At 49.9% G+C, this 11316-nt stretch overlaps 1 protein-coding gene across 1 annotated transcript; it reads left to right on the top strand.

Annotated features, from left to right (window-relative positions):
* Positions 1–5620: 5620 nt before the first annotated feature.
* ABHD1 (abhydrolase domain containing 1) lies at positions 5621–11308 on the top strand. Its single transcript, XM_059134378.1, is given in 13 exon segments — positions 5621–5735; positions 6004–6066; positions 8955–9042; positions 9627–9773; positions 9775–9801; positions 9989–10034; positions 10174–10286; positions 10381–10554; positions 10709–10757; positions 10867–10932; positions 10934–10982; positions 10985–11032; positions 11160–11308. Coding segments are annotated over 13 exon segments (1134 nt in total).
* Positions 11309–11316: the final 8 nt, after the last annotated feature.

Raw genomic sequence — 11316 nt, 5'->3', positions numbered from 1 at the left:
GTCTTAGTTCTTTAAAAGAATTACTTCTTATCTCTCCAGAATCTTCCACTTCTCCCTCTCCATCAGCTTCTTCCCATCAGCATCTATCACCACAGACCCTCATCAAGGTCACTCTGTCCTCCTTCCTGTAGTGGACACTGCTGGTACTACCTCCTGGAATGATGGTATCCACTGGCTTCAGCAACACCATTCTTTCTCTCGGCATTTTCTTCTTCGTTTTCTTTATGAGCCCGAGTTCCTCTGGGCGATCTCTTCACTCCCCATCTGCTCATATGTTTATCTGTTCATGTAGCTTCCATCACTATCTGTTATGGGTGGAACAGAGTCCCTCAAAAAGTCCTACGTTGTCGGGGTGCCTGGGTGGCTCAGTGGGTTAAAGCCTCTGCCTTCGGCTCAGGTCATGATCCCAGGGTCCTGGGATCAAGCCCCACATCAGGCTCTCTGCTCAGCAGGGATACTGCTCCCTCCCGCCCCCGCCTACCTCTGCATACTTGTGATCTCTCTGTCAAATAAATAAATAAAATCTTAAAAAAAAAAAAAAGTCCTATGTTATCATCCTAATCCCCAATACCTCAGAATGTGAGTTTATGTGGAAATAGTTAGTGAAAATGAGGTCGTGTTGGCTCATGCTACTCCAATATAACTGGGGTCCATAGACTCAGACAGGGAGAACAACATGTGAAGACACAGGCAGAGATTAGAATGAAGATTCTACATGCCAAAGAAGGCCAGAGATTGCCAACAAACCACCGGAAGCTAGAGAAGAGGCATGGAACAGATGCTTCCTCCCAGCTCTCAGGAGGAACCAATCTTTCTGAACCTTGGACTTCTAGTCTCCAGAACTGTAAGACAATAAACTTCATTTGTCTAAGACAGCCAGTGTATAGTACTTTGTTATGGCAACTCTGCAAACTAATATATCATTTAAATGCTGATGACTATCGAATCTCAAATTCCAATCTCCAAGCCCCAGACCACTTTGGGAATTGAACATCCTTTAATTTGTGTCTAGATTTTAATTCATATAGGTGACGGAGAAGTCAATGCCACTGAAACATTTAATGTTACAGTTCCCCTAGAAACTAGAGGCACAGTTCACCACACAGGATGGCAGGGAGAGGCACCAGTGTAGAGGGCAGAAAGGAGCAAGGGGGAAGGCCTAGGCCATGGCCTTTGCTAAATGGGAAAGGCAAGGCAAGGCAGACAGTTTAGGATTGGCTAGTTGGAGTCAGTCAGGCAGGCTTTGGGACACAGGAACTATTCCTAGTTATCAGATACCTGACCCTGGGTTGATTTAGGACAGGGGAAATATTAGTTTATTGAGTGAGAATTAGATTAAAGAAGCAGGTCAGAGTATGGGCTCTGGATTGCAGGTGAGATGCCAACTTGGGCTGTTTGGCCCTGTGATTCACGGATGCCAAGTAGACAAATACAGAATTTAAGAAAACACAACTAGAACATCTACCAGCACACTAACCTCTATGTGTCTAGTCAGAACAAATCCTTTCTCCTCAAACCTCCTTCTTCTTGGCTCTGTCGCAGTCCCCTGTCACAGGGACTGGCACAGCCTTGCACCCCTGAGTCATACGGTCAGAAACCTGGGAGTCCTTCATGATTTCTCCTTCTCCCCCAGCTTCCAGTGTACCACCGGGTCCTACCAATTCTGCCTCCTGTCTTAAAGATCTTCACTCCTCTTAGGAGCGTCCTCAAGGCCAGGCAGCCACCTGCCATTCCAGAGTTCTCTTAACAGCCTAACTGGCCTGTTTCCTTTCTCAGCCTCCTCTAATCCATCCTCCAAGCTGCCTGAATGAATTCTTCTAAAACACGGTTCTAGTCATGTCGCCCATCCCTTAGTAAAACTCTTTGATGGCTTTCCTCCACCCTTAGTTTAAACTCTAATGTCCTTTGTGTAGCTGCTCACTTTCTGATTCTTGACCATCTCGTATGCCGCAGACACACCAGATTTCTTTTGGTTCCTTTAAGAAGTCTCTCAACATCCAGGCTTTCGCTTACGCTGTTTCCGCTCCTGGAATGTTCTCTCCCCAGCTCTCCTTTGCCTGGGAAACTCCTACTTGTTTTTTGGTTTCACCTTAAATGTATCATCATTTAACATCTGGGTACACTTCCTCTGACCCACGGAGTTTGGGCACCCTCCTCAGTGCTCTCACACTGCTCTACTTCCCTTACCCAGTCCCGTGCCCTATGGCAGGGGTTCAACCCTGACTGTACATTTGAATCTTCCAGAGAACGAAGTTATATCAACACCGAGGCTCCTCTCCAGACCAACTACATAGCAGGGGGCAAGGCATGGGCACTGGTAGTTTTTAGAACTCCCAGATGATTCTGATCTTCAGTCAAGGTTGAGAACCACTGCTGTTAGATCACATACTTGTTTCCATATTCCAGTAATGACAGGGAACCGCATCCTGGGGTTTCCCAAGTGCCTGGTACAAAGTATATATCCACTGAGTACATATCCATTGCCCTTCCTTGATGGGGATTAGAGGAGACAGCACAGAGTGACACTGTGTGACTGTAACCTCTGTGTGTGTGTGACTCTATGTAGAATGCCATGCACTCAATAGCTGAGACCTAAGTGACAGCGGGGGGTGTCACAGCGGTAATGGCTGTGTCCAGTATGGGAAGGCCACTGTGAATGGCCGAACACAGTGGGACAGCAGTGTTGTCACAAGGTGAGTGGCCATGCCCTGAGTGTGAAGGTCACAGGATGTCACTGCAGGAGTGGCCGTGTCCTGGGTGCCAGTGACTGGGGACCACGCCCAGGCTGCCTACCTCGCGGGGCCCAGGCAGGCTCTGGAGCAGGCTCAGGAGGATGCTCTTACCCCGATGGCAGCTGTGGGGAGGCCGCGGGTCCTCACAAGGGGCGGCACCACTGGTGACCGCGAGGTGGGAAGCAGGAGGCGTCCAGGCGTGCTCCCCCTGGGAAGGCCATTTGCAGATGACTCGGCTCAGCCCAGCACCTGCCCTCACCACGTCTGCCACGGGGCCCAGCGGTGGGGGGCGGGCTCCGGTGTCGGGAGCCAGTACAGGAGGCCTACTCTAAGAGCTATAAGGGACTGAATATGATTGGCTGTTCATTTAGGTCCACTCTCGCAGGAGGTGCATGAGCACTGCATTTTGATTGGTTAACACTGCCTGTATAAAAACGCATGCGCCGAGGGTAGAGGGGAGAGAAAGAAAAAAGCGATTAAAGAAGAAGGTTCGCTGCTACGTGAGTCTCCGAGTCGTTCTTGCGGACCGAGAGCGACAAGTGGTGCCGAAACCCGGGAATCTCATCGTGAGAGACGCACGGAGTTGGCGACGATCAGGTAAAGAGTGCACCTATTTCTGTCTAGTGACAGGGAAAGTTCCTCAAGTCAAGGACGAGCGTAGAAAGCTTTCCGGGATGGGAAACGAGATGGCTGCAAAGTTCCTAGGATAAGGGCGAGAGTAAAGCTTTCCGGGATGGGAAACGAGATGGCCACATATAAAATGCTGGGGCCGCTTTCTGATATCCTTAAGGCAATTGGTACTCCTTTAAAAAATAAAACAGCTCATTTGTTTTTGAGAGAAGTGGGACAAACGGCTCCCTGGTTTTTGGAAAGGAGCAGAGGAGGGAAATGGCCCAAAAGCCAAAAGGTGAGCAAGATGCAAAAGGAGCTTGCAAAAAAGGAGGAAAAGCTAAAGAAGGCTATGGCGCAGCTCAAAATGCAGGGGAAAGTTATGGCGCAGCTGAAATTAAAAGCGGAAGAAGGAGCTATGGCGCAGTTACAAACAAAGACGGAAGTGGTAGATAACTTAGATCCTATGCCCACGCGCCCAGCCCCAACAGCGCCACCTTACGAGGGGCCTCCTCCGTATAAACCTTGCTGCACCAAGGCCTGCTATTGTGTGAGCTGCACCGCACGAGTGGCTGCCACAGTAGCCTCTCAGGAGTTTGGGTGGGAACAGGATTCTCATTCAGTCCTAAAATCCCCACTTACTCTAACTCCACCTTTTTTGGCTATAATTATACCTACCAAGACCCGGCGCAAGGCGCGTCAGCTCACCTTCTAGATAGGTGGCTGCTCTGCAACGCTGCACAGGCATGTACAGGCTTGGAAAGCCTTCACTTTATTAATGGGTCTACATGGCGTAACTGTACGTACAACTATCACGTAGGCTCTCGATTTGAAACAAATGTTACTTGCAATTGCACCTCAGCTAAGCACGTAAGTTACTCACCAACGCCCGTCTGTGTTAGAGCTCCCTTTCTCTTCATAGTTTTTAATGCTTCTACTATTAACAAGTTATCTAGTCTCTCTTGTGAGTCCCAGAATTGTCTGCTATCAGAATGTTGGAACGCCGTGGTGGGAGACTCGGCAGTAATAGCCAAGATACCGACATACATCCCTATGCCGGTGCAAGTGAACTCCGATAACTTGCCTGTGTTGCTACGGCATAAAAGAGATTTTGGGATAACAGCAGCCATTATTGCAGCTATCGCAGCATCCGCCGCCGCTGCTACTGCTGCCGTAGTAGTGTTGACAACCTCAGTACAGACAGCAGCTGTGCTCAACAACGTCACAGGAATGGTCGCTGAAGCATTGGCTACGCAAGAACAAATTAACGGACATTTGCATGCTGGGATCCTTATTGTAAATCAAAGGGTTGATCTTGTACAGGAACAACTTGATATCCTAGAGTCAATTGTGTCGATAGGATGCATACATAATATGGCCGGACTTTGTATCACCCCTATAGCTCATAACAACTTATCCTTAGCAGCTAACCTCTCTAGACAATTGGGAAATATGCTTAATGGTACCTGGAACCGTCAATTTCAAAATTTAACTAGGCAATTACGAGCTCAAATTATATCCATATATTCTACCAAAGTAACTATTGCACCTGTTAGTGAGTGGAAAAAATGTTACAGCAATCTGTTTAGTTCCTCAAATAGTGGGCCGGACTTGGTGCCATGGCTGTTCTCTTAATCACAGCTAACGTAATAATGTTACATTGGGTGTGTGGACAATAACACCTCATGGTTCAAGCCATGATGGCTCTTGAGGCTGGTACCTCCCCCCAGATATGGCTAAGCATGCTAGATCAGTAGTCAAAGACGGGTAAGACTGATCCCACACCATAGCAACCTAAGACAGGGGCTCTTCGACCAGGGAGAGTACCCAATGACGGGTAAGCATGTGTGCTGAGGATTGGCAACCTAAGACAGGCATGATCTCAGCCATTATAAATAAATAAAAAAGGGGGAGATGTCGGGAGCCAGTACAGGAGGCCTACTCTAAGAGCTGTAAGGGACTGAATATGATTGGCTGTTCATTTAGGTCCACTCTCGCAGGAGGTGCATGAGCACTGCATTTTGATTGGTTAACACTGCCTGTATAAAAACGCATGCGCCGAGGGTAGAGGGGAGAGAAAGAAAAAAGCGATTAAAGAAGAAGGTTCGCCGCTCCGTGAGTCTCCGAGTCGTTCTTGCGGGCCGAGAGCGACACTCCGGACCCTGCACCGGCCAGCCACGGAGGCCGACCCTGCACTCGCCGGGCACGGTGTGTAACCGGCGGGGCCGGGTGCTGGACCCCCCATCAGGGACTTGGGGATCGGAGCCCAACCACCCAAGATGCCAAGCTCCTCCCAGGGCCCGCAGAATGACCCCTGGCCAGAGCCCTTCTCCCCTGCTTTTAGGCCTTGGCGCCACCCTCTGCCTGAGCTACTGCTGGAGATCCATGCCCCAGGTGGGTGCGACCCAGACTCTGGCCACTGCGTTTAGGATCCTCAGGCCTAAGGGGCTGCTTCCTGCCAGAGGCTCGAGCCCTTTGTGGGAGGGGGCACGATTGGGCCTCCCCCAACAGGTGAAATTTGATGCCCCCAGGCCACCAGCAGCCCTGCCCAGCACTGCAGCAGCGCCCTGCCTTGCTGGATCATCTAACGGAGGATGTGGGTTCCTTGCCAGCCTAGATTCTCTGCATCCTGTATGCTCCCCATACCAGCTTGGCCTTGCAGGCAGCGGAGGGGTGCTGCTCCCCAAGGATGCGGGCAAACGTTTGGGGGAAGGCGGATTAGAAGGTATCCTGAGGTGTCAGGGAGATGCTTTCCTCGTCTAAAAAAGGCAGTCCAGCTGAGTTTCTCACTAGCCTCACAGAATAAAGGAACTGGAGGCCTGTGTGGCTCTGGCTGATTCCTACCGCCCCACCAGCTTAGTAAGGCCTTGCCTCTCCTAAAGGCTGGTGGAGATTCCCCGCCTGGCTCAGGACTAATGGATAACCCTGTCGTTCATTCTGCCCTGTTTTAACTTCTAGGCTCTCCATGTATGTACGGTGCAATGGGATATTCTGAAGAGATTTTTCCCACTGAAATTTAGATAAGATACAAAATTTACATATCCAGAAAAACCTAAATCTTTTAAATCTTCATTAAATTGTTCTAGGTAACTGAGTCTAATACAAAACCCACTGATTCAAGCCCTTAAAAAAGATATACAGGGAATTTAAATATTACCTAGCTTTTCAGAGCTTTTTACATTTGCATGTATTGTCTGCCTTTAAAGAACCAAACCCCACAGTACCCTATAAATCTTACCTTCTATCCCTAATTTCAAAAGTCAGTCATTTCAGGGACACCTGGGTGGCTCAATGGGTTAAAGCCTCTGCCTTTGGCTCAGGTCATGATACCAGGGTCCTGGGATTGAGTCCCGCATGCCCTGCTGCTTCCCCCTCTCTCTGCCTGCATTTTTGCCTACTTGTGATCTCTGTCTGTCAAATAAGTATCTTTAAAAAAAAAAAAAAAAAGTCATTTCAGACCAGAACTCTCCTTAACTAACCATTTTCCTGTTTTCATCCAGCCACAGAGAAGTCAGAGACCTCTGCCTCTTTATATTTCAGATCCTTCCTTGACTTCCAGCAGGAAAAGTGCATCCTGAAAGTCCTAAGGAATTTGGATTGTCCAGCATGGTAATGGACTAGTATCGATTCATCCACAGAGACCAATGGCCTCTCAAAAATGAGTCAAGAAACTCTCCACTAGAGCTAAAATGAAATTAACCTGTGACCTAATTTGTACTCTACTGCTGAGCTGTTTGATCAGGGATTCCATAAATTGATAACAACTCAAAATCCTGGCAATGAGAGGTAATAGAGCATAATGACTAAGAGCATGGGCTCTAGAGTCAGACCTGGGTTGAATCCCAACTCTGCCACCAGCTGTCTTTGGCAAGCTAACTTACTCAACATTCAAACCTGTTCCCATGGGGGAATCACAGGATTATGCCAAAGAACTATTGTGAAAATCACAGGATATAATCATGTAAGTGCCTAGCACAATGCTTGAAACATACGCACTCAACAGTTCTTACTTACTGGTATTGGTGGTAATACTTTAATTGCGAAGTCCATCCACTTTGCCTCTTGCTAGCTGTGTGACTTTGGGTAAATGACTTCATCTGACATAGTTTCCTTGTTTATAAATATCCTAGCCCATGAGGTTGGGCTTAGCTTAGTACCTGCACATAGCACACAACAAATCACAAGCACCATTATTCCAGGGCCTCAAGAGCAGGGTACAAGTCACATCTTGAGATGGCCTCTCCAGTTCATAATATACCTAGCCTTTTTTTTTTTTTTTTAAGATTTTATTTATTTGACAGAGAGAGACCACAAGTAGGCAGAGAGGCAGGCAGAGAGAAGGAGGAAGCAGACTCCCTGCTGAGCAGAGAGCCCGATGCGGGACTCGATCCCAGGGCCCTGAGATCATGACCTGAGCCAAAGGCAGCAGCTTAACCCACTGAGCCACCCAGGTGCCCCTACCTAGCCTTTTTTGAGTACTGCTCCTGCAGAAGACCTACTAGAAATCTGATCATAGGGTTCCTTAGGGCTCACAACAGAAATGTAATTTGTATTTCTTGAGCCTGAGGCCTTTCGACTTTCTATAGCATACCTTTTTCGTAAGCATTCTATGTGGCTAGGTCCTCTCATTCACTTGATTTGTGTCCAGAAGAACCAGCAGAGGCGTCGAAAAGTCAGGGCCAACTCCCCACTGATCTATCCGTCATACTACCTCTGTTACCTTTGCTTTGGCTGGCTTGAAAGAAGAAAAATCTGTTCCTCCTTGGCAGTATGTTCTTGGCCCCATGAGTAAGACAATGAGGCGCTGTGGTCAAAGTCTTTGAACGTGAGCACATGCCATAGGGAACGTATGTGGCAATGCGGTGCAAAGCCAGGAAGCGGAATGGCCAGGGCTGGTTTTAGGAAGATGCCAGTGTGGATAATTCAACTGCAGGGCAAAAGTCATAGACTGAATGGTGCTGTACTTCAGCCTCTGACCAGGATGCTAACTGAACTTTCCACAAGGAATCAGGTGGGCCATGTATCTTACCTGCTCTCTCCAAAATAGGGCTGGGGCACGGATAGGCTGAGTGAGAGAGTTAGCACTCGGTCAGCCGCCGCTGCTCCCAGCCCTGGCAAGGAGTCGGTTCAGAGTCAGGCTGGGGACTACGGTCCTTGTGGGCTCTCGCTGGACTCTATTCACAATAGTGACGTGGCCATTCTGGGCCAAGGTGTGCTCGATTTCTCATTGCCAGAGGCCGGCCTCTGGAGAGGGGTCACGCTGGTGTCGGGCACCTCACTGGCCTACAAACCAGCTGGGGGGGCAAGGCAGACTGTGTCGTGGTTGCAGGGGCCTCCGCTGGTGACTGGGTTTCTGGCCTTCCTGGAGCAACACTGTCCAGTCACTCTGGAGACTTTCTACCCTACACTATGGTGGTTTTTTTTTTTTTTTTAAAGATTTTATTTATTAATTTGACAGAGAGAAATCACAAGTAGACGGAGAGGCAGCCAGAGAGAGAAAGAGAGGGAAGCAGGCTCTCCGCTGAGCAGAGAGCCCGATGCGGGACTCGATCCCAGGACTCTGAGATCATGACCTGAGCCGAAGGCAGCGGCTTAACCCACTGAGCCACCCAGGTGCCCCAACACTATGGTGTTTTGAGGGGCGGCTACAAACCATCTTCCGAGTCCTACTGCAGTCCCAGCCTCCAGTCCCTTACTGGAGGTAAGAAGGGACAGAGGGGGTAAACAAGAGGCTGCAGCTACGGAGGAATCCCCTGCCGGCCTTCGTGAACCTGAAGGCAGTCTTTGCCCCATCTACCCCGGGGTGCGGGGACAACAATCAGAGCGGTTATATGGAAGGGCTATTTAATTGCTCAACCATGAGGTAATATTTAATCTTATATATCCCATTACAGCTTGTTGTTTATTTATTTATTTTTTTAAGCTATTACTTACTTATTTGAGAGAGAGCGCATTATGAAAAGAGAGACAGAAAGAGAGAAGACGAGCAGGGTGGCGGGGCAGACGGAGCAGCAGACTCCCCGCTGAGCAGGGAGCCTGACGTTGGGCTTGATCCCATGACCCTGGGATCATGACCTGAGCCAAAGGCAGATACTTAACTGACTGAGCCACCGGGCACCGCACACTTTGTTAGGACACTAATGTCTTGCATAATGTATACCCTGAAATGATGCTGATGGGAAGGTTTGGGAGTTGTTTATTGGGGAAAGAGGTAAACCTTCCGAAGTATATGGAGATCCTAGATCCTAATAGTTTCTTTGTGTGCCGTTTTCTTTAAAACCACAGTGAAGTCCTCCAAACCCCAGATAGAGGCCAGGTCCTGATAGACTGAGCTGGCCTGCGCGGCAGCAGTCAGCACCCTGATACTACCCAGCCCGTTGTGTTATTACTTCCCAGCATCACGGGCAGTAGCCAGGACTCCTCTATCTCCCACTAGCCAAGCTCTGAGGGATGGTTACAGGTAAGGATGGGTCAAGTCCAGAGGAAGTGGGTGGTGGCTGAGAACTTGTAATAGGGAAGGCAGTGAAGACCCTGACATCTCTGGGGAGAAGGCACTATATTATATGAAGGGCACCTTCTGACTGGGGTCTTTCTGAAGGCTACCAGAAGGAGAGGCTCTAGCTGAGATGTACCTGTGTGTGCCACAGAGCTGTTGTATTTAGTAACTGGGGCTGCCGCGGGGAAGAACTGCTGGTGAGTGCCCGCCTCGCTCCTTCCAGCCCTTCTCCCTTCACAGATCCTTGGGCCTGGGGTTCTACCTACCTTCCTCCTTCCATGTCCCTGCCACCCTTCTGCCTGCTGGCCAGGCCTCCCTCCCTACCCAATGCCTCAGACCCACAGGGTCTTTCCTGCCAGCAACACTGAAGGTCTGGAGATAGTCGTGAACCACATAAAGCACCGCTACTCCCGAGCTCCACTCCTGGCTGTGGGCAGCTCTCTTGGAGGGTAAAGGTTGTCTGGACTTGCCCCAGAGGCCCAGTCTTCGTTTCCTCCTCCGTGCTCTCTTCCTCTCTCCTGCGCCCCTGCTAATATCCTTCAGGGTATTAGTGCTGAACCACTGAGCCCGAACAGGGCAGGCTTCAGGGCTGGTGGTGGCACTAACTCTGTCTGCATGCTGGGATTCCTCTGAGACCACACGCTCCCTGGAGACTCCACTCAACTCACTGCTCTTCCAACAGTGCCTCACTGCTGAGCTCTGCCACACTGTGAACCGGCAGGGTCTTGGGAAGAGGCAGCAGACAGGGTGGGGTGGCAGACAGACCAGGTTCTCCCAGGTCTCTGGTCAGGTCAGGTCTCTGAGTTTGCTCACTCATGAGACAGACAGGGTCAGATCCAGCAGAGGCAAACCTCTATGAACTCTTTTGCAGAAACAGAAAGGTGATGGAAAAGGCGGTGAACGTAGACTTCGTGCTACAGGTATAGTCTCTCAACCAGCACCCCTCGCCCAAAGTTGTTCGGTATTTTCTTATTCCCTAGCCTCATCCTGGCCTACCCCACCCCCCACCCCACCCCCTACCACAGGCAGGCCTGCACAATCCGCCAGTTTGATGAATGCTACACCACTGTGGCCTTTGGCTATCAAGACTGTGTTAACCTACGACCAAGCAGCTAGCCTAAGAACCAAGGTAGATGCCATCCAGACCTTGTGCTCTGCCTCAACAGAGCTGACGACCCCTTCTCCACCATCTGCGGTGAGCACCTTGAATCTGGATGCTTTAGAGGCCCTAGGGAAAAATGGGCCATGAGGTCCAAGCAGAAAGAGCCTGGACTCTCAGGAAAGGCCCAGGTTCCTGACCTCCTTTCCAATCCCTCCCCAAGCCCTTCCCATACAGGCTGCCCAAAGCTCTCCCACGTCGCACTGCTACATGACCCGCCTCTTACATCAGTATGCCAGAGCCGTCTTCCAGCACCCATCGGACCTGCTCAACCTCGGGGACCTCTTACCTTCCAACAGAGGCAAGAGCTGACAGAAGTA

The sequence above is a fragment of the Mustela lutreola genome, chromosome 9, assembly GCF_030435805.1.
Source record: "Mustela lutreola isolate mMusLut2 chromosome 9, mMusLut2.pri, whole genome shotgun sequence".
In the NCBI taxonomy this organism is placed as follows: domain Eukaryota; kingdom Metazoa; phylum Chordata; class Mammalia; order Carnivora; family Mustelidae; genus Mustela; species Mustela lutreola.
This window is presented reverse-complemented; position numbering and strand designations above follow the sequence as displayed.